The 25,969-nt window shown below is 38.4% G+C and overlaps 3 protein-coding genes across 4 annotated transcripts; 1 reads left to right on the top strand and 2 right to left on the bottom strand.

The window, feature by feature from the left end:
* Positions 1-219: 219 nt before the first annotated feature.
* LOC139952497 (acyl-coenzyme A thioesterase 13-like) lies at positions 220-4,584 on the bottom strand. Its single transcript, XM_071951641.1, has 3 exons — positions 4,492-4,584; positions 2,399-2,583; positions 220-1,973 (listed from the first exon to the last, which is right to left on the bottom strand). Exons 1-3 carry the CDS (start codon positions 4,582-4,584, stop codon positions 1,790-1,792), a joined length of 462 nt encoding a protein of 153 aa, XP_071807742.1. The 3' UTR covers positions 220-1,789.
* Positions 4,585-6,031: 1,447 nt separating this feature from the next.
* LOC139952502 (uncharacterized) lies at positions 6,032-25,041 on the bottom strand. 2 transcript variants are annotated; one of them, XM_071951652.1, is made up of 3 exons: positions 24,307-25,041; positions 10,730-11,834; positions 6,032-10,097 (listed from the first exon to the last, which is right to left on the bottom strand). In XM_071951652.1, the coding sequence occupies exons 2-3, from the start codon at positions 11,832-11,834 to the stop codon at positions 9,466-9,468; spliced, it is 1,737 nt and encodes a 578-aa protein (XP_071807753.1). In that variant the 5' UTR covers positions 24,307-25,041; the 3' UTR covers positions 6,032-9,465. The 2 variants fall into 2 exon arrangements, with proteins under 2 accessions (XP_071807753.1, XP_071807752.1); XM_071951651.1 differs by lacking the exon at positions 24,307-25,041 and adding an exon at positions 11,962-12,094.
* LOC139952475 (snaclec CHH-B subunit beta-like) lies at positions 18,612-21,106 on the top strand. Its single transcript, XM_071951611.1, has 2 exons — positions 18,612-19,081; positions 20,328-21,106. Exons 1-2 carry the CDS (start codon positions 18,784-18,786, stop codon positions 20,516-20,518), a joined length of 489 nt encoding a protein of 162 aa, XP_071807712.1. The 5' UTR covers positions 18,612-18,783; the 3' UTR covers positions 20,519-21,106.
* Positions 25,042-25,969: the final 928 nt, after the last annotated feature.

Raw genomic sequence — 25,969 nt, 5'->3', positions numbered from 1 at the left:
GTAATGGGGAGAGGTTGGTAGTATAAAACTCCCTCTAAAGTTAGGTAGTTTTTGAGTAAGAAGTAATTTTCCACGAATTTGATTTCGAGACCTCAAAATTAGATTTTGAGGTCCCGAAATCTGCGCATCTAAAACACACAACTTCGTGTGACAAGGGCTTTTCCATTTCTTTCATTATTATCTTGCAACTTCAACGACCAATTGAGCTCAAATTTTCACAGGTTTGTTATTTTATGCATGTTGAGTGCACTAGTGTCCAGTGTCTTTAAGGGGAAAAATTACTAAAGTACACCCTGTTTTTTAAAAGCCTGACACAAAAAAACCAGTTTTTGTTTAAAACATGGCCCCTTTATGAGGGGACTTAATTGAGCTCAAATTTTCACAGGTTTGTTATTTTATGCATATGTTGAGTGCACTAGTGTCCAGTGTCTTTAAGGGGAATAATTACCAAAAGTACACCCTGTCTTCAAAAGCCTGACACAAAAAACAGTTTTTGTTTAAAACATGGCCCCTTTATGAGGGGACTATCGTTTGTGCTGGAACCTTTTCAGGGCACAAGGGCAATGATTTTGGGGCAATTACTCAGTGGGCATTTAGGCAATTGCTTCTGTTGTCACTTTCAGGCCCTCACTAGATGATGATCCCCCCTATGCAAACTTTCTAATCCTTTATAAATAATAAATAGCTCTCACAGAAAACAAGTTGAACTCAATATAAATAATAAACCATCTATTTTAAGAAATGAGGTATAAAGTTTCAGACTTCCTGAAAAAACAGGAGGTTCATTGCCCGTTAGGAACCATGTTTTAAAACTAAATACATTGTTGTGTAAAACATCTGGGCCCAATTTCATGGCTTTGCTTACCTTAAGCACAGAATCGGCGCTTACGGAAGCAGGGAATTCTGTGCTTACAGCAAGCGTATTTCACCGGTTAGCGGCGAATTTGGGCTTCTGCGCGTGCATACTTCACGTTACTAGGCATTCTACAAGGCACGCGCAGAAATTCGGCGCTTGCACTTAAGTGGGGAACCGTGATCGTAAGCCAGAATTCGGCGGTAAGCAGAGTCATGAAATTGGGCCCTGATTTGACGAGGGTGGACAGTCGACATTAGCTCCCTGAGACATTGAAAGTTGACAAACTATAGCATCGAGGCAACGTCAAGTGAGCGAAGCAGTTTGAAATCTTCCACGCCGACATTCACCCGTGTCACCAACTTTTCATGATTACGTAGCTAGGTTAATGTTTTTATACATAACGCGTGCATACAACACCTGTGTGACAGTAGAACGATTACTTTCTTAGTGTATGCTTAGTAGACTGTTGAACGCTGACAGTCCACAACACGCAGATTTACCCCGTGAGTGAACACCGAGGAGAAGTCTTGGTAAAACAGCAAAAATAGCACCTGGCATATTCTTTGGCATGAACAAGTTTGACGTACAGTTATCAATTTTAGAAACCTCACATGTGTTACCCAAATCCACCTCAAACCAAACTTTTAAAATATATTTGTTTTATCTCATATAATTTTCCCAAAACAAATTACAACTTAACAGCCCTTTGAAACTGGTACCAGCGCCAAATATTTATCCTGAAAATTAATCCACGCAATTGTTCATGGCCTCACTTTTCAACCCTAGCACAGTGTTTCTCAATAGGTCAATTTTCTACACATTGGCTGGTAAGCATTATAATTCCCCCCTTCCACAAACAAAATAATCTGCAACGTTTGGGCGCCTGTGTCGACTCTACCCTGCCATGCTACATGAAATTGAAATCTACCTGAATCAACTACTGTCTTCGCCAAGCAACAATCTCTTTCCTGCAATATGTTTGATGTGTTTTCCCTGAGCAATAACATCACCATTTTCATTGATGAGGCTGGCCGTCGTGAAGGCAAGAGTTTTCCCAACTTTGGTGACCTCAGCATCCATGGTGATTTTTTCCCCAATCTTGGCAGCTTTAAGATAACTTTAAAGTAAAAAACAAAAGCACAAAATATTATAAACGGAGAGCTGTTGAAAATTGTGAGAAACGGCTTCCTCTGAAGTAACGTATTATTTGAGAAAGAGGCAACATCTCACTCAAATAATGAAATACTTCAGGTGAAGCCTTTTATAATGCTTCTGAAAGCACACACACTAACTTTTTGGTGCCACAATAGTACTTTTTCGTTCATTGTTCTCTTGCAACTTCGATGACCAATTGAGTCCAGTGCCTTTAATGTGTCAGATTTGTTACCACGTGAGGGCGCTCTTAAACATTTTTGTATCACTTCCAGGGGGTATACTCATTCATACCCAAAACAGTTATTAAAGACTGGAACACGTTACTACCACAGAGCGCCCTCACGCATTCAAAAATATGGTGTATTTGCAAATAATTTCTTGACCAACCTGACACTGAGATCCACACTGACTCCTGGCACACCAACTGGTGTAGTCATAATAGCAACTGTAGTCAGTGAATCTACTAACGTTGCAATAAAGCCACCATGTAGAGTGCCCATCATGTTGGTTTGCTCCGCCTCTACGGTCATCTCACAACGACATACACCAGCACTGGCAGAGATCAGATTCACCTGAAAAGAAAGTGTGAACCTGTTATTCTTCTTCTTCTTTTTCTCACGTATGGCGAGAACAAAATATTTTAGACTGAGTACTCTCTAGCGACCTCATCCACTTCCATCATCCCAGGGATGCCATTTGGTGGTTTAAAGACACTGGACACTATCGGTAATTGTCAAAGACTAGTCTTCACAGTTGGTGTATCTCAACATATGTGCATAAAATAACAAACCTGTGAAAATTTGAGCTCAATCGGCCGTCGAAGTTGCGAGATATTAATGAAAGAAAAAACACCCTTGTCGCACCATGGTCACACGAAGTTGTGTGCTTTCAGATGCTTGATTTCAGGACTTCTAAATCTGAGGTCTCGAAATCAAATTTGTGGAAAATAACATCTTTCTCAAAAACTACGTCACTTCAGAGGGAGCTGTTTCTCAAAATGTTGTATACATGTATTATCAACAGCTCCCCATTACTCGTAATCAAGAAAGGTTTTATGCTTATAATTGTTTTGAGTAATTACCAATAGTGTCCACAGCCTTTAAACCTGTCACAGTGGTCAACTGGTCAGACTGCAGGACTTGCAATCACAAGATTGTGGGTTCGAATCCCCCAGCTAACCACTGATTTCACAATGACTAGAATAAATAACTGTCGTCTAGTTACCGAATCACAATTTCTAAGTTATGCAATTCATAATCATAGACCCTTTTAAAAAACCAATGTTTGTGTTCATGAGAGAGATTGGCTGTTGCCCACTTGGCGTTGGTGCCTGCTGCACCACACTTACAAGTTGGACTTCTGATTTCAGATAACAGTGAGTTATTTTTGTGAGCAATTTTTGTTTGTAATTTATCTATCTATCTTCCATTAGGTACATTCCTCCAGAGGAGTATAGTCACACTTAAGTGCAAATGTGCTTGGTCTCGGGAATAAGTATTCAACAAATTGTGCTGCAAACTGAAATCAAGGTGCAAGTTAGTTGCGATAGCGTTACCCGTTTCCAATTAATACCGCCCTCTCTTGACTTCTTATTGCAAAAAATACCGCCATCTATTGACAGAGCGAGGTTAAAAAAGTCAGTGCTTTTTCTCCGCCTAAATCGGTTAAGAAATCAGGTTTTTATGTATTTTTTTACCATTGTGTTTGTGGGCATCATTTTTACTAAATTTCCTACTTTTAAACTTAAAAAAGGTATCTTCAGTGATGGCTGGGTATTCTGTCGAACCTACTATATCAGTAAAATCCTTGTCCTTTTTTTTGGAAAAGTTTCCGTAAGGCGCCACCACTTTTTCATTCGATATGATATAATATAGTTAGTATCTAATTAACCTCATTGACATATCCCTTTTCGTAGAATTGAGTGAAAAAGTGGTGGCGCCATTTGGAAAGTTATCCCTTTTTTTAGTGTGAGAGATTGGGTTTTGTTCCTGCGCGAGGTTGTGCATGGAATTTACGGAGGTTTAACTTAAACCAAGTACTCAGTAAAATCTCATTTTGAACCTTTTTTGAGAGTGCGCGTTAAGGGTTGGCATGGTTGGGCTGATATTGATAAGCTTTATACTAAAGTTTAGTTTGGACTTTGGGTGGTCTTAATTTAACAATATCTCAGCATCTCAGTCGGCGACCAAAAGATTTCGCATGTTTGTTGTCCTTTGGAAGGCATCCATAACTCCATAACAAAATCACCTACATCGTTCGTATCATGGAGGAATAATTTATTCCTCCATGTTCGTATGAAGTGGCGTTTGCACCATAACGAGAAATACCCGAGTCAAAAGAATCATGGAATAGGAAAATCCATCAGTCCATTACATCTGCATCTGCATCTGTCAATTACATTACCCTGATCAGATGATGTAGTAGTAGACTAGGGTAGGGTAGGGTAGGGATAAACATCAATCCAGGTTTCAGTTACTTACTTTGTTAGTAACACTGTCGAATCGTTTGGCCAACATCATCATTTTCAACATCTGCCTTGCAGCTTGTGTTGTTGCAGCTACGGAGGCTGCCATTTTTTACTTCTTATATAAAACAATCAACAGAGGGCGCTAGGCAAGTAAATTCTCACACAGCAGGAGGCTCGACCGTCACAATTATTATGCTAAAACGATGGGGCAGACACATGGTATAATGCTCTTTTGTTTTATTTTTGGGGGGTGAATTGGTGTTTGTTTGATGGCCGGGTATTGCAGGAGATTCTTTAATGTGCACTTATGGGATTCAAATTTGACCCATAACGTTGACATACAAAGAATCTGATTAGCATTTTTGAATGTCAACTGATCTTGCATTGGACGACCTTGCAGCGAGGGCGTTTGTTACAACGCCCTCGTCTACAACTGCATCTGTTTCAATTGATAGATCTGATGAATAATGGTAGCATATGTGCCTGATCCTACCTAATAAAATAGGTTATTTGACTCATGATGTTTTAGTCGTTATGTAGTAGGGCCTACCTTATATGACATTTTGCTTGTTTGTTTATTTGCTTTCCATAAGTTCTTGATGGGATGGGTGGGGGATGAAGACTTTGAACTGGTGGACTCTGCGTGCTTGGCTCGGTGTATTGCAATTTACAATCGAGACAATGAAGAGTTGGCATTTTGCCCACAGCTTTTGGAATCCTTTTAAAGGATTCGAGTACTTTTTCAAATTGTCCACAGATTAACATTAAACTTACAGGGTTTGAAGATAATGATAGTGGAAAGCTTCCCTTCAAATAATACTAACTAAGGTTGTGTAGTTTTTGAGAAATTAGCAGAACAAGTTACAAAATAATTTTGGCTCATGAGACCAAAATTATTTTAACATGTAAAATCCCCTTAACCAGTTATGATACTATACCAAAACCATAGCATAACTGGGACGAAAATTCTTACTTTTACTCATTTCTCAAAAACTACAGCACCTCAGTAAGTAAAATTTCAAGGGAAGCTTTCTACTATCATAATCTTCAAACTGTGTAAGTTTAAAATCTGTGGACATTGTGTTTTTTATTTTAGGAAAAAGTACATAATAAATACCCTTTAAAGCCACTAGACACATGTGGTAATTACCAACAATAATTCTTAGCATAAAAACCTAATTGGTAACGAGCAACAACGAGCTGTCGATATAGTATAAAACATTGTGAGAAACGAATCCCCCTAAAAAGTTTAGTTATTTAGAAAGAAGTAATTCTCATTAAAATTTGAATCTGAGAAAGAATTAATGACCAATATTGAACTAAATTTTACAGATTTGTTATTTTGGCATATCAATGAGATATACACCAAGTGAGAACACTGGTCTTCGACCATCACCAAACGTGTCTGGTGCCATTAAGGGGGACCATATAACCCAAAACATGTTTATGCAATGTGCTGAATGCTCTGTTATATCGCGAACTGTTTACATTTCTTTTTTAAATATTGTCGAAAAATTTTCACCCAGTAAAAAACACAAGTTCATATGCTAGACTGCAATGCAACGAGCTTTAATAGAACATTTCAAAAAACACTGCTAACAAACAAGCAGAGACAAACCCTGCGATCTGAGTAAAACAACCAGCAATTATTACATCAAGAGCTATCACAGAAATAATTGGTAAACAGTATTAGGCCCCTGTATAATGTTATTTTTGTATTTAATTAAAATATATTTTTTTTCTATGTACGAAACCAGACACTTTAAGAATGGACTTAGATGACCTCACAGTTTACATTATAAATCAATGGACAGGAACAGCAAACAATTCAGTAGGCCCTACACAGAACCTACTCGTCCCAAAAAAAACCCATATCCCGCGCAGTTCCAAAGACCCAAGACAAAGCCTTTTTATATTACACCGAAGTTTCCCATGAGCGTTACTTCCATTGGTTTTCAAAAATCATTTACATCATATAAAATCTGCATGCATTTTGCATTTTAATCCATTGCATTGTTATAAAATGGACACAAACATAAATAAAAGGCATTAATCTGGGGGCGGGTGGCAGAGGGGAAGGGGGGATTATTGTTTTTAGAGGGAATAGTGAAATCGTACATGTAGCCGTGTGCAAACAAGTCAGGGGATGATACCACAGTGTGACAACGGAAACCATTTTGATAGTTATAAAGAAGTTTTCTTGTAGATCCGGTTTTTTTTAAAACTTGAGGACAAGCAACGAAACAATATAGGACAGTAATGGTAGGCCTATTCAGCCCATGATGCAAATAAACATACCGGAACATGAAATAAATTCATTTCGATTTAAATTAACAAGTTAAAATAAGCAAAACACATTTACCAAATTTACCAAAGTATGTTATGAAGTTACGGGTTCAACAACATACACGAGGAACAACTGAATCTGTTTAGAATGAAAGCCTTATAATAACCTGTTGCGGTTATTTGTCCTATTCTTGACAAATAAACCCGTGATGTGTATCAAAGTGCTGTACATCATACAGACAGAACCACCGTCCCCAAAATTAAGCAAACCATCAAATTGGACAGCCCTACTGCAAACACAATTTGTATATTGGGCGTACATTTTACATATACCGAGCCATTACCTTATTGATGGTCGCAAACAACATGTAAAAGATATCATCATATTTTGAACCTTAATCGAAACAATGTTGACAATGCTAGATACAATAACATCTTGAGTTTTTTTTTCTGTGTATAATGCGTTTTACCATAAAGTAGAATAACAAAAACGTGACATACATTAGTATATCACTCGCTGGACTATGCAGTTGACAACCAAACAAGTTACAAGAAAAATTTATAGCAGTGGTCCAAACAAAAGTGTTTCTAAACAATGTTGGTGCTATTCAAAATAGTTGCTACAAAAAGACCAAAAATAAAAATAAAGTAAATACAATAACAGTAGTGTTTTATAATAATAAAAAAAAAAAACTTTCCAAAACACAACCACATTAAGTTCAATGTAAAACATTGCGCAGCAAAAAAAACAACACCCGGGTGTTTAAGTTGACACATTCATTAGCAAACAAAATTAAAATGTAAACCACAAAGTATAAAAAATAACACAAGCTTCTACAAGAAACACTCTGGTGTTACTGACACCCTATAGATGTTAATTTTGGTTCTCTCTTGGGTATCTATATGTAATAACACACGTGGTATCAATTGTAACACCCAGCCTTTGCAGTGTATACAAAATAATATTCGAGATATCATCCCACAACCTCGTTCCGTAAAAAAAATCTTAGCCCCCCCCCCAAAAAAAAAACAAAAAAAAACACAACAACTTACCACACTATTCACACAACAGTGCCCCAAAATGTGCCAAGTGGTGCCCATCACGCCACTAAACACACCGTAGACATACTATGAAAACAACTCACCAAGTAATGCTTACATACACCGGACACTATTGATAATAGTCCAAGACTAGCCTTCACAGTTTGTGTACCTCAAATATGCATAAAATAACAAACCTGTGAAAATTTGAGCTCAATCGGTCGTCGAAGTTGCGAGATATTAAAGATATTAAATTATTATATTATTTATTATATTATATCTAAGGCAAGATATAATTTTGATAACCGTACAACAGATTCTTTAAAAGAATTTATACAAAATGTGGTCTTATAACATTTGTCCCGTAAGCCCATCACCTTACCAACCGCAACAAAACATGCAAAATATAATGCACCGAGTAATTCTAAGTTAATGTTCTTGTACCTTATTGATGTCGACTGGAATATTAAACTCAACTTCAATCTGCTGGTGTGTCAGTGTGATGAACGAAATTCAACTCATGGCAAATTTAACAGAAGTAAGACAAACTCACAAGATCAAGTTACGTTTGCTATAGCAAACTACACTTAAAATGAAAATACAATACGTAGCCTACCCCTATATACAATAGTATAGTGCAGTTTAATTATAATTAAGTGGCAAAGGACAAGCAGGCTACATGAACTACGAACCGGACCCATAAACCCGAGTTCAGCGCATTATCACTAGGCCACAATAAAACAAAATTCTTTCAGGTTTTTTTTTTCTTCTTTTTTTTCTTTTTACAATAATTTTGCGAAAGAAAAAGGAGAAACGATTGGTAACAAAACTGTTAATAAATTCCTAGTTTCTGATATTGATATCGACAAAGTTAAAGTTATACACCGGTGTGTGGCCGGACACATAAATCTGAGTTCATCGAATTATTAATTAGGTATCAAGCACTAATTAGGTTTTCAGTTGCGAAAACAATAACTCGTGTTTGGACGCATCCCTCTGAGGGACCACACGTAAACTTTCTACACCAAACATAGCTCATCTTATGTCTCGAACCTGGGTATATTTTTGTAATATGAATAATATAGTTTGAAAGAAAACTTATCTGACCAAGACTTAATATATACAAAATAAGGTCAGTTAATGACTGAAGGCACTGGAAACATTTGGTTATTGCCAATCGGACTATTCTCACCATGGGTGTATCCCAAGATATGCATAAAATAACAAAGATGTGTGTGAAAATTTTGGCTCAATCGGTCATCTTAGTTGCAAAACAAATGAAAGAAAAAAATCCTTGTTGCACACCTGTTCGCAAACCTATTATGAAAGGCTTTAGGCCTGAAGTGTCTCAGATTCGAATAATCTAGTGAGAAAATCACTTTTAGCACTATTAATTGTCATAAACAAAGTAGAAGTTTGTCAATAATGGAGAAACATTTTAGTCAGGATTTTACGTTTTATGCGTAACAATTTTATTCTTTACAACACTCGGGTCTTATTTCTTTTATTTTACAAGTTTATCAAGACAGGATGAATTCAAGGTGAATTGAGACACATAGCACTTATACTCAAGACGCTCACCACAAAGAAACTGTTTTGCTAAATGAGACAGTTGAGATGGTCAATCACCTTGAAATAGTACGTGTTATTGAAATTATCATCACACCTTATGATAAATCTTCGTTTCGGGGGTATCTGCAACTGCCAGCCGCTGCCCATCTGATGTAAACTGTATTGCCATGGGACAAAATAGATCCTTAATGATACATTTGAGGAAATTACCTTCGTTATCATACTGATGAATGTGACTATGCCTCTCATTGTCAATCCGAAAGCTCACCGTAATGTAGATACCTGAGCCGTCACAGACCATACTTACACACTTAACTTTGTTAACACCACCAATAGTTGGTTTAATTGTGATTAATGTGTCACCATTGTCATCTATAACAACAACTTCACTACTACGATCACCTACTACAATTCTGTCTTGACTGTCAACTGCTAGGTCAAAGGGTTGTTTATCACCCTTAAAAAATATGAGGCGTAGTATTGAACCATCGGGGAAGTGTTCACTGATACTTGTGTTACTCACGTCACCTACAATGATGGTTCCCATCCTTTTGACTGCTACACCGCGGAGGTTAACATTGAAGTCTCTACCATGCAGATGTTCAGGCACGGTGCCAAAGTCAAATTCTCGTGTCCCATCCCTATTGTACACATTGACGCGGTCAGACTCAGTAGACACAACCACCAACTTATCCTGAGCTTCCACAATGCTATGTGCACCTATGACAAAGAATTCCGAGTTGAGTACATTGTTTTTAACGGAAGTTTAAAGACATGGACACTATTGGTAATTGTCAAAGACCAGTCTTCTCACTTGGAGTATCTCAATATATGCATAAAATAACAAACCTGTGAAAATTTGAGCTCGATTGCTCGTCGAGATAATAATGAAAGAAAAAACACCCTTGTCACACAAAGATGTACGCTTTCAGATGCTTGATTTCGAGCCCTCAAATTCTAAACTTGAGGTCTCGAAATCAAATTCGTGGAAAATTACTTCTCTCTCGAAAACTACGTCACTTCAGAGGGAGCCGTTTCTCACAATTTTTTATACTATCAACAGCTCCCCATTACTCGTTACCAAGTAAGGTTTTATGCTAATAATTGTTTTTCAGTAATTACCAACAGTGTCCACTGCCTTTAAGTAGTAGGCCTATATAGGTTTCCCCCCCAAAAAAATTATGTTATTACTTTCCCTTATTAGCATCTTCCCTCATTATATGTACTGATTGTTTTGATCTTGGTTTGTGACTGTGTTACTGCATTGCTGGAACTGATCTCTCTCTAATTTTCTTCCTCACCTCAGATCAAAACTATTGACTTTATAACTTGAAATCATGAATCTGACTTACCAGCTTGTACTTGCAACGCGTTGGCGACTTTGCCTGTGGAGTCATTGATGATAACCGCTCGAGGCTGGTCATGCGGTATCACTGCAAGTTCATTAGAATGAGCTAAAGCAACCATGCCAGTGATGACAGGACAAATTTCAAACTTGTTACAAAGCTCCCATTTGCCCTCTTTCACAGGCTGCAATTCGCCTTCTTTTTCAAGCGTTCCGAGATCAATATCAGTAGTAGTGCTCTGTTCAAAAGTCAGCCGTGAGAGACGACGGTCAATCTGAGGAACAGGTTGACTGCTGGTCATCAGTGATGTCATGTCAGGATACAGATCAAGGAAGGTCGAGTCGGAGCAATTCTTGACAATATCTTCAGCTACATCCAGTGTGTATTGTGTCTCCTGCAGCATCTTGGTCACAGTCTCACCATGCTCATCAAATCTTGCGTTGCGACCTTGCATCAGGGTTTCAATATCTTTAAGCAATCTTTCCTCTTCTCTATTCACCTGTGCTGTTACCTCAGTTACCTTTGCGTGAACTGCTGCTACGGCAATTGCTACCCTCTCTTCAAAGTCATTCTTCGCTTTGGATGAAGCCTGCAATGACTGTTTACATCCCTCGATGTCTCTCTTGCGATCAGGAAAAGCATCTTGTAAAGACTTCCTAAGTTCAAGAGCAGCATCTTTACAATCAATGATGCGGTGGGCGCCAGTTTCCGGGTGATCTATGACAGCACATTCTCGAGAGGTTAGTTTCTTGCACGGCACACAAAACAGTTTAAGACACTCTGTGTGTTGCTCACGTTTCACTCCATCTTCTGACTGCTTTTCGGAACTTGAAGCACCAGTCTTCAGCGTTGAAAAATCATCTAAGAGACAGTCGATGAAAAAGTTGGCTTTCAGACCAGGAACCCCATCCTCGGGAAGCGGTGTCAGCTTGTCACAAATCGGACAGGGCATCACCTTTTTATCTCTGTAGTAGTTCAGCAGACATTCTTGACAGAAGGTGTGCAAACAGGTGAGTACTTTGGGCCTGTTGTATTTCTCACTACAAATGATGCATTCCATATGTCTGTCAAGCAACCAGTTCAGTGTTGTGTTCAAAGAGTGTGTAGCCATCTGATGGTTTAGAAGAAAAACAATTGAGAAAAATGAATAATTTCACTCACAACTTCCTTACAAATTTGTGTTGAAATAATATTCGAGCGTGCCAACTTATTTTAAATTAATACTTCTTCTAACTTACCTTGTTTAAAGTTGTGATAAGAGGGAAAATAAGTAAAGTTCTCAAATCTCTCAACACAGTATTACACACTTGCTAACGTTGGTGGGATGGTTCTCCTCGAAGTGGCGTTTCGCAAACTATGTTCTGAATATGTAGTATATAGTGTAACCGACCTTTGGAATTAAACTCTCCATGCAGCTTATCTTTCAATTGTAGGTTTAACTTTTTTTTAACGAACGTAAAATCAACATCCCCAGCTAGCACCTTCATCAAACAAGCAAACAACATGCCCCAAACAGTCTCCTGTTATTTTTTAGCTTGTAATTACCGCGAGGAATTAAATAAATCACCTTACGCAGGTTCATTTTGCAAATGAATGTTAATCTTTGTAAACAACAACGTCAACATCAACGTCAACATCAAAAGTGCCCAATATTATAAGGAAGTCCCCTTTATTCTTAACTTTGTGGAGACAGAAAAAAGGAAGAGACAAAGTTGGTAATTCTGAAGGGTTCGAACTGCCAGTTCGGAGTTTAATGATTTTAATTGAATGTGGCGTTTTGTACTTTTATATGTTATTATCTATATTTTTTAAATTCGTGCTTTTATTTTCTGTATTTTTATAAACATGTATGTTTTTTGTTGGAGGGGTCTGGGAGGGCACATCGCTTTGATGGCAGTTTTTAAAACTTTTGCCTTACCCTGGACGGCCCCTGCCAACAAAGAATTATGTCCGAAGATTTAAAATAAAATAAATAAAATATATTATTCGAACTACCTCTATAGCCACCGGGCAATCTCGATGGTCTAATTGATATGACACTGCAGAATTGCAAAGGTCATGGGTTCGAGTCCCACCCAAGTAATATGCCTGTGATTTTTTCACAGAACTCGGGTAAGTACCGAGTATAAAGTGCTAACACACATCGGTGTATATGGGTAAACAACACAATGATGCAAATTTAACACCTTTTAAATCGTTTGCAGTACCCGCTGCTAAAACATAGAACTCGAAACTGCCTCTAGCCACCGGGCAATCTCGGTGGTCTAGTTGGTAAGTAAGACACTGCTCTAGAATTGCAAAGGTCTTGGGTTTGAATCTCACCCGAGTAATAAATGCCTGCGATATTTCTACAGGACTCGGGTAAGTTCTGAGTATACAGTTCTAACACACATCGGTGTACATGGGTAAAGTCAAAAAATTAATATTCTGAAGTGGTTATAAAACAAATAATTTTTGGCAAACTCGACTGTTGATTTTTTCTGTCAATTATTTATGACACTGTCATCAGTGATTATTTGAAGAATGTAAGGTATATATTTTAACAGATGTTTCAATACATGTTATTTACATTGCATAGACATGTTTTAAGTGACGCTCAGGGCCCAATTTCATAGAGCTGCTTAGCACAAAAATTTGCTTAGCATGAAACTTTTCCTTGATAAAAACAGGATTACCAACCAAATTTCCATTTGTTGCACATTGCAAGAGACTTGCACAGTCTATTTACTTTGAGTCAGAAAAAAAACATTGTTCTGATGCCATTCACTCTCGATCCATGATGCCACTGTCGAAGGAACGAGCGTATAGGCCTATTTCCTAAATGTTGGTCTTCGTCCATGTACCATGTTCAAGCATCACGGGAGTGGAAAAGCTTACAAACAATTGACTTAAAAATTGCTATTATGGTAAAATGCATTGTCCAAAAAGAACATCAACAGTCTTGTACATAGAACAATTGACATTACACTCTTGACCCGGATTTGGGTCCCAGGGGGCCCAGACCCATTTCCGGGTTGGTTTGACCCGGACTCCTTGATATTGTGACCAGAAATTTGGTTATAAGCGGGGATTTTGACTCGGATTCCGGGTCAAACTGACCCATAAATGGGTCTGGCCCCCATGGGACCCAAATCAGGGTAAATTCTGACCCGGGAGTTTTTAGAGTGTATAACTAAATTTGGGTGAAACGTGTGATGTGTTTTACATTGTTTGTGACCATATTATGCAGCAACGACTCGATTGTAAAAGTGTATGCAGATTTTATTTAAACTACAAAAAGTCCGAGGAATGAAACTTCTGTACAACAGGAAGTTTTGGCAGTATTTCTGTGGAGGCTGGTTCTGCTCGAACTTTTAAAATGTACATCACTTTGTTTTTCAAAGAATGATTAATTTTTCCTCCCAGAATATTGAAGAACGGATAGCTGTTAAGTTCTCGGGTTGACAACAAACTACCAATATTTACTTAAAGGCAGTGGACACTATTGGTAATTACTCAAAATAATCAGTAGCATAAAACCTTAATTGGTAACGAGTAATGGGGAGAGGTTGACAGTATAAATCATTGTGAGAAACGGCTTCCTCTGAAGTGACGTAGTTTTCGATAAAGAAGTAATTTTCCACAAATTTGATTTCGAGACCTCAGATTTAAAAATTGAGGTCTCTAAATCAAGCATCTGAAAGCACACAATTTTGTGTGACATGGGTGTTTTTTTTCTTTCATTAATATCTCGCAACTTCGACGACCGATTGAGCTCAAATTTTCACAGGTTTGTTATTTTATGCATATGTTGAGATACACCAACTGTGAAGGCCAATTATCAATAGTGTCCGGTGTCTGTAAGAATTACTTGGTGAGTTGTTTTCATAGTATTTCTACGGTGTGTTTAGTGGCGTGATGGGCACCACTTGGCACATTTTGGGGCACTGTTGTGTGAATAGTGTGGTAAGTTTTTTTTTTTTTTTTTTAGGGGGGGGGGGACTAAGATTTTCTTTATACGGAACGAGGTTGTGGGATGATATCTCGAATATATTTTTGTATACACTGCAAAGGCTGGGTGTTACAATTGATACCACGTGTGTTATTACATATAGATACCCAAGAGAGAACCAAAATTAACATCTATAGGGTGTCAATAACACCAGATTGTTTCTTGTAGAAGCTTGTGTTATTTTTTACACTTTTTGGTTTAAATTTTAATTTTGTTTGGGCTATGAATGTGTCAACTTAAACACCCGGTTTATTTTTGGCTGCGCAATGTTTTACATTGAACTTAATGTGTTATGGAAAGTGTTATTTTTTTTAATTATAAAACACTACTGTTATTGTATTTACTTTTTTTAATTTTTTTTGTCTTTACGTAGCAACTATTTTGAATAGCACCAGCATTGTTTAGAAACACTCTTGTTTGGACCATTGCTATAAATTGTGTAACTTGTTTGGTTGTCAACTGCATATAGTGATATACTAATGTACGTCACGTTTTTGTTATTCTACTTTATGGTAATACGCATTATACACAGAAAACAACTCAAGATGTTTTTGTGTCTAGCATTGTCAACATTATTTAGATTAAGGTTCAAAATGTGATGATATCTTTTACATGTTGTTTGCGACCATATAAGGTAATGGCTCGGTATATGTAAAATGTAGGCCCAATATGCAAATTGTGTTTGCAGTAGGGCTGTCCAATTGGATGGTTTGCTTAATTTTGGGGACGGTGGTTCTGTCTGTATGATGTACAGCACTTTGATACACATCATGGGTTTATTTGTCAAGAATAGGACAAATAACCGCAACAGGTTATTATAAGGCTGGTGTGCTTTCATTCCAAACAGATTCAGTTGTTCCTCGTGTATGTTGTTGAACCCGTAACTTCATAATATACTTAGCAATTTGGTAAATGTGTTTAGCTTATTTTAATTTGTTAATTTAAATCGAAATGAATTTATTTCATGTCCCGGTATGTTTATTTGCATCATGGGCTGAATAGGCATACCATTACTGTCCTATATTGTTTCGTTGCTTGTCCTTAAGTTTAAAAAAAACCGGATCTACATGAAACTTCTTTATAACTATCAAAATGGTTTCCGTTATCACACTGTGGAATCATCCCCTGACTTGTTTGCACACGGCTACATGTACGATTTCACTCTTCCCTCTAAAAGCAATTAATTCCCCCCATCCCCTCTGCCACCCGCCCCCTGATTAATGCCTTTTATTTATGTTTGTGTCCATTTTATAACAAGGCAATGGATTAAAATGCAAAATGCATGCAGATTTTATATGATGTCAATGATTTTTGAAAACCAATGGAAGTAACGCTTATGGGAAACTTCGGTGTAATATAAAAAGGCTTTGTCTTGGGTCTTTGGAACTGTGCGGGATATGGGGGACTTTTGGGACGAGTAGGTTCTGTGTAGGGCCTACTGAATTGTTTGCTGTTCCTGTCCATTGATTTATAATGTAAACTGTAAGGTCATCTAAGTCCATTCTATAAGTGTCTGGTTTCGTACATAGAAAGAAAAAAGATATTTTAATTAAATAATAAAAGAACATTATACAGGGGCCTAATACTGTTTACCAATTATTTCTGTGATAGCTCTTGATGTAATAATTGCTGGTTGTTTTACTCAGATCGCAGGGTTTGTCTCTGCTTGTTTGTAAGCAGTATTTTTTGAAATGTTCTATTAAAGCTCATTGCATTGCAGCCTAGCATCTGAACTTGTCTCATTTTTTACTGAGTGAAAAATTGTCGCACAACACTATTTTAAAAAAGAAACACATTGCATAAACATGTTTTGGGTTATAGGGTCCCCCTTAATGGCACCGGACACGTTTGGTGATGGTCGAAGACCAGTGTTCTTACTTGGTGTATATCTCATTGATATGCCAAAATAACAAATCTGTAAAATTGAGTTCAATATTGGTCATTAATTCTTTCTCAGATTCAAATTTTAATGAGAAATTACTTCTTTCTCAAAAACTAAACTTTTGAGAGAGATTCGTTTCTCACAATGTTTTATACTATATCAACAGCTCGTTGTTGCTCGTTAACAATTAAGTTTTTATGCTAAGAATTATTGTTGGTAATTACCACATGTGTCCAGTGCCTTTAAAGACACTGGACACTGTTGGTAATGTTATTGTCAAAGACCAGTCTTTTCACTTGTTGTATATCAATATGCATAAAATAACAAACCTGTGAAAATTTGAGCCCAATTGGTCGTCGGAGTTCCGAGATAATAATTTATGAAAGAAAAAACACCCTTGTCACACGAAGTTGTGTGCTTTCAGAATTATTTCGAGACCTCAAACTATAAATCTGAGGTCTCGAAATCAACAATGTTTCTCACAATGTTTATACTGTCAACATCTCGCCATTACCAAGTAAGGTTTTGTGCTAATAATTATTTTGAGTATTATCAATAGTGTCCAAAAGCTTTTTATTTGGGCAAAATGCCAACTCTGAAGTCATTGTCTATTGCAGTACACCGAGCCTAGCAAGCAGAGTCCATCAGTTCAAAGTCTTCATCCCCACCCATCCCATCAAGAACTCATGGAAAGCAAATAAACAAACAAGCATACTTTTTAATAAAATGTCGCCCCGGTGTTCCTGGTTGTGGCTGTTGTATGCGCCGTAGCACCTTGTAATGGGTCTCAGAATTCATTGTCATAAAATTTCAGAGTAATTTTGTTTTACTAAAAGGCATTTATGAATGGGAATAAAAGTGTAGTGACTCGTTCGGCTCGGGCCTTTATCACACGACCACGACCCTGCGCTGTTTTAAACGCCCGCATAAGAACTCGTCACTACATTTTTATTCCCTTATTTAACAATGCGTAGTTCTAACCTGTGTTCAAAACAAAATATGGTTTATGGCGTCATTGACGTCATTTACTTTATTCCTTGACTCTATTATGACAGCTTCACCCGTTTGCACAATGGGTGAGTAGTTTTACCCATCGCGCCATTTGTGCAGAACAATGGAGCGATTTAACAATAGCGTGACGTGGGTTAATTTGTTATATCACTCCATTGCCATTTATAACGTATCTATATTTGAATTATGTCTTATTTCGTATGCATTTGTATTTCTTTTTTTTTTAATTTTATTTATAAATATGCAATGTATAAAATTGTTAAATATCTGTACAAAAGAATCTAAATTCTGTTTTTGGCTGCGATGACGCTTTTATCACTTACACCATTTCAACTCAAGTCAATGACAGTTGTCCATTATGTTAACCGTGTTAAAGACAATGGACACTATTGGTAATTTCCAAAGACCAGCCTTCTCACTTGGTGTATCTCAACATATGCATAAAATAACAAACCTGTGAAAATTTGAGCTCAATCGATCGCCGAAGTTGTGAGATAATAATGAAAGAAAAAAAACACCATTGTCACACGCAGGTGTGTGCTTTCAGATGCTTGATTTCGAGACATCAAGTTCTAAATCTGAGGTCTCGAAATCAAATTCGTGAAAAATTACTTCTTTCTCGAAAAGTACTTCACTTCAGAGGGAGCCGCCTCTCACAATGTTTCATACTACCAACCTCTCCCCATTACTCGTTACCAAGTAAGGTTTTATTCTAATAATTATTTTGAGTAATTACAAATAGTGTCCACTGCCGTTAAATGATGGTGGCATTGTTTAGCTCTAATTACCAACCCCACGCTCGTTTGTAACCGCTACTTTTCTTCCATCATGACGATACTGTCCAAAACTAATGCATTGCAATTATCAGTATGAGCACGTAATGCCGAGTTTTAATTAAAAGCCTTCAGAAACTATTGTGTTCATTTTAACTTTGTGAACAATAATCACCATAAATCACCCGGTATAGCCGTTATGGGCGGCACACATTTTTCCCTTTGGGACTTGTCACATTCGAACGTCTTTACAAACTAATATTTAACTCAACGACAATATCAATAAAACGGGCGAACATTGTACGTCAATATTTAGTCTTGGATAGGCCTACCTCGGCGCAGTTCCGTTCCGTAAAAGTTGCGTCTTCTTAGTGGCACTCATTTAAGTTCAATTTGTTAAGAGATGGTCTGCAAAATGTTGGCGAGCAAACTGCTGGGTGTCGTTGGTGTACTTATGATGGCAGACTACGCTGCCGCAAACAGGCGGTGTTGGAAGCCATGCCATCCTTTTTGGAGCCAGTGGCGAGACAAATGCTACAAGATGCATGATGCCGACGTTACATGGGAAGAGGGCAAGCAGATTTGTGTTCAGTTGGGTGGGATGATGGTTGTCCCTCAATCCAAAGAAGAGTTACAACAACTCCACAAGATGTTCAGTGGCCATTGGTTCTGGATTGGTTGCAACGACATTCAAACTGAAGGTTTGTACAATTCTAGAAATGACGTTTATAAAATATGTCCTTTACTCTTATTTGTCAATATAAACCACAAGGGAAACTGACTGGGTAAATTGTGAAATGATTTTTGGGGTTGAACAAAGAATTGACTAGAGTGGGACTCGACCGAACAGGGATATTGCCAAAATAGGGACACCGCCAACATAGGGCTAGATAGCTCAGTTGGTAGAGCGCCGGCACGTTAATCCGGAGGTCGTTGGTTCGAACCTTACTTTTATTTGTTGACAATAATATTGACAACACGGTGCCAAAATGCCTCGCCCAGTGTGGCGGTTTCAGTCTTCCACCGTGTTCAGTTTTCTGGGTGACGTAGCCGGACATTCCAGCACGTTGTTCGAACGGTTTTAGCTTTCCGGCGTGTTCAGTTTTCCGGGTGACGCAGTCAGACAAAAATACCGCCGCGAGTACACTGGCGAGTACTGTAGTGTAGTTCTATCAGTGACCCCCAATTGTTTCTATTACGATTCTTTTCTGTTTAGTCACATTACTATTCTCTTGCCCCATCTTAACACGTATTCATGTGTACAACACTGCTTGTGCCACTGGTTAAAATAAATACAGGATAATTTGCTTGGTCTTCACACCAAATTCTCTCATACGATCCACGCGTTCGCCGCTCGTTGTACTCGTGGACGCCGCCTCGACAGCTACCGGAGAGTGTAACACGGATGACTCAATACGGCACTAAAAGTGGACTACTTTCGCTTGCTGTGCGCAGGCATCGCATGACGTAATTTTACCGTATTTGGTCATTCGGAAAACTGAACACGGCGGAAAGTTGAAACCGCCACACCCGGTTCATGGCTTAATCTAATCCCCGGTGTGGCATACGTTATTATTAACATGAGTCGTAAATCTGTGTTCAAAACAGGGAATGGTGTTCAAATGCGGAAACCCGCTCAGGCAATTGCGTATCGAAAATGAGAAGATACAGAAAAAGAAAAAAACCCTGATATGAATATTCGATCTTCCTATTTTCAAATTGTATTCATACAAAATTCTGTTAAGTACAATCTCTTACCCAACATCGATGTAATGAGACTTTGTCCTGATTGACTTGCTTCAGGTACCTGGGTGTGTTTGGATGGTGAAGCTACTATTGACGTGCAGCAGGACGAGAGATGGGCTGAATACATTTTGTTATGGGCCAAATGATAAGGACAGTGAAGATTGATGAAATGATACTTTTTTTCTGATTGACTTTGTTCAGGTACCTGGGTGTGTTTGGATGAGGAAGGTGCTATTGACGTGCAGGACAAGAGATGGGCTGATAGTCAGCCAAATAATTCTAGAGGCAACCAAGACTGCGCTGTAGGCAGGGCTGACTATGCAGGCTGGGACGATGGGAATTGTGGAAACACACACAAGTTAATCTGTCAGCGTCCAGTACGAGCACTGTAGCTCCTGTGAAAGGTTGCTCAATATTCTGGGCAAGTACTTTTCATGAAAATGAAAAATGCTCATTGCCTTCAAATCTCTTAACATTTTGTTGCTCCTTGCCCTGTTAAAAGAGTTTCTCGTGCACGAAAACACCAGTAGTGTGTTTTAATATAATGAATAAATTGCACTGGCTGCCCATCGCAAACAGAATCGACTTCAAACTTTGTTTACATGTCTTCAAATCCCTTGCTCACCAGTCACCATCATACATATCTGACATGCTAGATTCTCTTGGCCGAACATCGCACCGTCTCTGAGCTGGTTCAAGTGCTTTTTTCTGCTGCTGCTCCAAATCTATGGAACTCATTACCATCACATCTCCGCCATGCAACTTCACATAAACAATTCAAAAACTACTAAAGACTCACTTATACAGAAACAGCTGACTGTTTTGTTTCACTTTTCATTGGAACATCTTGAGTTTGGACTTCTTTGTTGTATCTTCTGTAGGCGCTTTGTAACCTTGGGAAAAAGGCGCCTCATATAAATGCTGATATGTATGTAGGCCTATGTATAATAGCGATTGAACATTATTATTTTACCGATGGAAATACAATGGGAGACTTTTGGGACGCTTGGTGGCAGCAGACTTACCAGGTAAAATCCTTTGTTCTCGGTAATGTGCGCGTGCTCAGAACTACGTAAACAATGGTAAGTCTGCTGCCACCTAGCATTCCAAAGTCTCCCATTAGCAGAACAAAGGGTTTGTGGATTAAAAAATTGGTTCTACAAAATAGAGGACTGTGTTTTGAAATGAAATAACACATCTTGAATATCTGTCCAACCATATTATTCATTCCAAAAAAATGCTTATTATTATTCCAAGGCGTCCAAGACTAAATCATCCGTGCCTGAAAGTCACTCTCTTTGTAATACTCTTCGGTCATCAGCGCATGCAAATGCAGGGATTTTCACAGCCGTCCGTCGTGCCGACATACGTCACCTCACAGTGTATGAACAGTGGGGTACGGCTAGCTACGTTAAGCTGCGAATTGCAATTTCGAATTTGCCGCCAATCATCGTACATTGTCGCTGAAAAATCTGCTAGCGACCGCAGACGGCAGCAAAAATCAGTCGCGTCCGTCGGCAATTTTCAACATGTTGAACATTTTGTGACGGGATAAAAATTCGTTGTGATTCCGTTCAGATTTCGTTGGAGACCCTCATTTTACGCAGGCCGAGTGAACAGGTTACAAGTGTTTTATCGGACCCAATGTGGCCCGATGTTGCGCACCTTGCGTATCAGACGTGTCCATTTCTTGTTAACGGAAATGTAGGCTCAGGGGGACGACATTTACGTTCCATAGAAGGTTGGAGGTGGGCACGGGGTTGTCTAATCAAACCTCTCCAATTAAGACGTTTTCCCGTTGTATGTGGCAAAAAGTTCGGTCGGCGTATTGTTGTTACACTCTATAACTCCCGGGTCAGAATTGACCCGGGTTTGGGTCCCAGGGGCCAGACCCATTTCTGGGTCTGTTTGACCCGGAAGCCGTGTCATTGTGACCCGGAATCCGTGTCATTGTGACCATGAGTCTGAGTAAAAATCTCCGCTTGTAACCAAATGTCTGGTCACATTGACACGGTTTCCGGGTCAAACAGACCCAGAAGTGGGTCTGGCTTCTGGGACCCAAATCCGGGTCAATTCTGACCCGGGAGTTTTTAGAGTGTACAGTCGGCCGACTATCCCCATTCCCTCTGCACGTCGCGCCTCATGGTTCAATACTTCAAACCTTCGCTGATGGAAGGTTGCCCTGCACTCTGTATACATATAAACATTTTGCTTTAACTTTAGTGTTAAGTTTTTCATTTTGTTTGTTTAGGGTCTTTTTTGGCCATTCCAAAATGACTGTTTTTGTAATTAAGTTATACGCTCGTTCCTTCGACAGTGGCATCATGGATGGGGAATGAATGGCAGCAGAAAAATTATTTTTTCCCCCTGACTCAAAGTAAATTAATATTTAGTCAAGTGATATGACACAGATGATTAAGTTTGCAAAATTTGACACGGATGATGTCGTAGCCGACTTGCTCGGTCTACAGAAAAACACAAATTTAAGCTATTAAGTTAATGATCAACAATTTCAGTTAAATTCCTGTTACTTTATAATGATATTGAAAGAAGTATCTTTGAAAACTTAATTTTGAGGGAGTTTACTCACTTACCATGTTTGTGCTTGATAAATTAAGCATTTTAAATTAATTTAAAAAAATTCTTGAAAAATGAAATAAGTTAATTACTCAAAATATTTATTAGCATAAAACCTTACTTGGTAACGAGCAATGGGGAGAGGTTGATAGTAAAAAACACTGGAGCTCTGTTTATAACGAGTCAGCGGTAAAAAAGGCCCCTGAACATGGATACATTTCTGCTTGTGTTTTCTCACTTCAACAGTGACGTCATAACATTCGTCTATGCACTTTATTTTCTACAAAAGAAGTTTAATTTTCCCCCAAAAGTGGATGGGTTCTGAAGATTAGGGAAATTTGGGGTACAATAATATTGATGTTTAAAATCATTTTTAAATAGATTGTAATTTAAAACCATTTATAAATGGAGTAACAAAATTACTCTTATTGACAGAGGTTGATAAGTTGTGCAAGTTTACTAAGTAAATGTCGTCTGCTATTTTGCCATACTTTACACACAATATCACAACTCACTAATATTTTGACCGAAAACAACATGTCTGACGACATTATTATTTCCAATCAAAACTTTAATCTAAATTTTGAAATCACAGAAGAAGAAATTTTGCTGATACAGAATATTGAGAGCAGAGACAGTGAGCCGGAAAGCAGATAAATAAATGAAAGCAATGAAGAATAATGTGCTCCTGGGGGAGACAGGTTTGACCATCTAACTGAAGCAGAACTTTCAACATTGGAAGGAGAAGAGAACGAAAAGGTAATCTGCACAACATTGTGTGCGAGCTACAACTAACTGTACTCAACGAGGCTCGTTGTGATAGTCGTACTCACAGAAAACGAATCATCCATCAAACATTACTGTCGTGATTCTTCTGAGAAGCAAAAGAAAGATATGTCGGCAGCTCTGCACAATATCGACCCGCACAGGTGTGGCGGTTTCAACTTTCCGCCGTGTTCAGTTTTCCGAATGACCAAATACGGTAACATTACGTCATGCGACGCCTGCGCACAGCATGCGAAAGTAGTCCATTTTTAGTGCCGTATTTAGTCATCCGTGTTACTCTCCGGTAGCTGTCATGGCGGCGTCCACGAGAGTACAACGAGCGGCGAACGCGTGGATCGTATGAGAGAATTTGGTGTGTTTAGGAGTTGGTCATGGAAGAAAAATATGCCCCCATTTCAAGGGTAATATAGATGGTGCTTTACACGTTGAAATACAGAGAACGGTCCAGTGACTCATGGAGGAATAATTTTATTCCTCCAATAATTTTATTCCTCCACGAGTGACTTAGTCAAACTTTCTTGGGAAATTAGTTAGGCCTTACTCAAAATGGAAATAAAAGGAAATAAAAGCAGTTTATAAAAGCAGTTTATAGCTGTGACAAAAAAATCAATACTGTGTAATTACAGATGTGTTATTATGTGTGTATTTATAATCACCCGGAAAACTGAACACGCCGGAAAGCTAAAACCGTTCGAACAACGTGCTGAAATGTCCGGCTACGTCACCCGGAAAACTGAACACGGCGGAAGACTGAAACCGCCACACCGGACAGCATCGCTACTAGCTACACAAGCAGTCAGCACAGGCCCTCGCTTACCGTTGCTGAGCTGTCCCCGCAGCCAACTCGACCGTGTCGATGCCGGTGCTTGCATGCACTGTACTCTCCGACAAGTCCGCCATGACCGTCAAGATCACATCTACAAACCAATCACAATCCATCTTCACAGGCTGCGTTCCAAGGCAATGTTGTTATCAACATGATGTCAGCTTCATCTTTGCCATCAGAATAAAACATTGTCATAAAATTCCAGAGTAATTTGTGACAATGCTGTCTCAGTTTTCCAGCAAAACGGCCGTATTTCCTCGCCTTGCGTTTGCGTCGTACATACATGACATATGAATCGAATGGACGCACGTGTGTACAAAGTAAAAATACCACACCGATGAATGAGCTGTTTAATTTCCAGGGCGCAAAAAAAACCACTGAACTGGCCGATATTTATTTGAAATGTTGTTACAGGTTTATTTATGTGGCATATAAAATTCATGTAGTTTTCTTGTAGCATTTAAATATTAATGACAAATACATTTGCTCAGGTGTTAAAACATTGTTTGAACTGTGAAATTTTGTGTTCATGCATCAAAAATTCCCCTGTGGATTGTCAAAGGAAATAAGATGACCCATTAGAGTTTGGTTTCGTAAATTATGTCGTAGAGTAACACTGTTGAGAGGCCGGAACAAGACAACTTCATTTGCAGAAGACTGCTGGGCCCCTGAACATGGGCAGCAACAATCCAGACTAGATAGCGAAACTAGAAGCAAGAAGGTAGAAGTCATATTTTGTTCAAAATTGCGGTGTTTTTGTATTTTTGTTTTACTAAAAGGCATTTATGAATGGGAATAAAAGTGTAGTGACTCGTTCGGCTCGGGCCTTTATCACACGACCACGACCCTGCGCTGTTTTAAACGCCCGGTTAAGAACTTGTCACTACATTTTTATTCCCTTATTTAACAATGTAGCTGTTCACATGTGGAAAGTCTTTACGGTCATTCTGTAGTACATGCGTAGTTCTAACCTGTGTTCAAAACAAAATATGGTTTATGGCGTCATTGACGTCATTTACTTTATTCCTTGACTCTATTATGACAGCTTCACTCGTTTGCACAATGGGTGAGTAGTTTTACCCATCGCGCCATTTGTGCAGAACAATGGAGCGATTTAACAATAGCATGACGTGGGTTAATTTGTTATATCACTCCATTGCCATTTATAACCTATCTATATTTGAATTATGTCTTATTTCGTATGCATTTGTATTTCTTTTTTTTTTTTTTTTTATTTATAAATATGCAATGTATAAAATTGTTAAATATCTGTACAAAAGAATCTAAATTCTGTTTCTGGCTGCGATGACGCTTTTATCACTTACACCATTTCAACTCAAGTCAATGACAGTTGTCCATTATGTTAACCGTGTTAAAGACAATGGACACTATTGGTAATTTCCAAAGACCAGCCTTCTCACTTGGTGTATCTCAACATATGCATAAAATAACAAACCTGTGAAAATTTGAGCTCAATCGATCGCCGAAGTTGTGAGATAATAATGAAAGAAAAAAACACCATTGTCACACGCAGGTGTGTGCTTTCAGATGCTTGATTTCGAGACATCAAGTTCTAAATCTGAGGTCTCGAAATCAAATTCGTGAAAAATTACTTCTTTCTCGAAAAGTACTTCACTTCAGAGGGAGCCGCCTC

The sequence above is a fragment of the Asterias amurensis genome, chromosome 20, assembly GCF_032118995.1.
Source record: "Asterias amurensis chromosome 20, ASM3211899v1".
In the NCBI taxonomy this organism is placed as follows: domain Eukaryota; kingdom Metazoa; phylum Echinodermata; class Asteroidea; order Forcipulatida; family Asteriidae; genus Asterias; species Asterias amurensis.
The sequence above is the reverse complement of the archived record's forward strand: the minus strand, read 5'-3'. Positions and strand labels throughout refer to the sequence as shown.

Bases quoted from the DNA above. Each gene is read 5' to 3' on its own strand.
- LOC139952497 (XM_071951641.1), bottom strand. From the start codon at position 4,584: ATGGCAGCCTCCGTAGCTGCAACAACACAAGCTGCAAGGCAGATGTTG. The intron at 2,584-4,491 runs GTAAGTAACTGA...CTTTCTTTTCAG, and splicing joins TCGACAGTGTTACTAACAAA to GTGAATCTGATCTCTGCCAG. The intron at 1,974-2,398 runs GTTGGTCAAGAA...TTTACTTTAAAG, and splicing joins AGTGTGGATCTCAGTGTCAG to TTATCTTAAAGCTGCCAAGA.
- LOC139952502 (XM_071951652.1), bottom strand. From the start codon at position 11,834: ATGGCTACACACTCTTTGAACACAACACTGAACTGGTTGCTTGACAGA. The intron at 10,098-10,729 runs GTAAGTCAGATT...TCTTTGTCATAG, and splicing joins CGCGTTGCAAGTACAAGCTG to GTGCACATAGCATTGTGGAA.
- LOC139952475 (XM_071951611.1), top strand. From the start codon at position 18,784: ATGGTCTGCAAAATGTTGGCGAGCAAACTGCTGGGTGTCGTTGGTGTA. The intron at 19,082-20,327 runs GTTTGTACAATT...GACTTTGTTCAG, and splicing joins CAACGACATTCAAACTGAAG to GTACCTGGGTGTGTTTGGAT.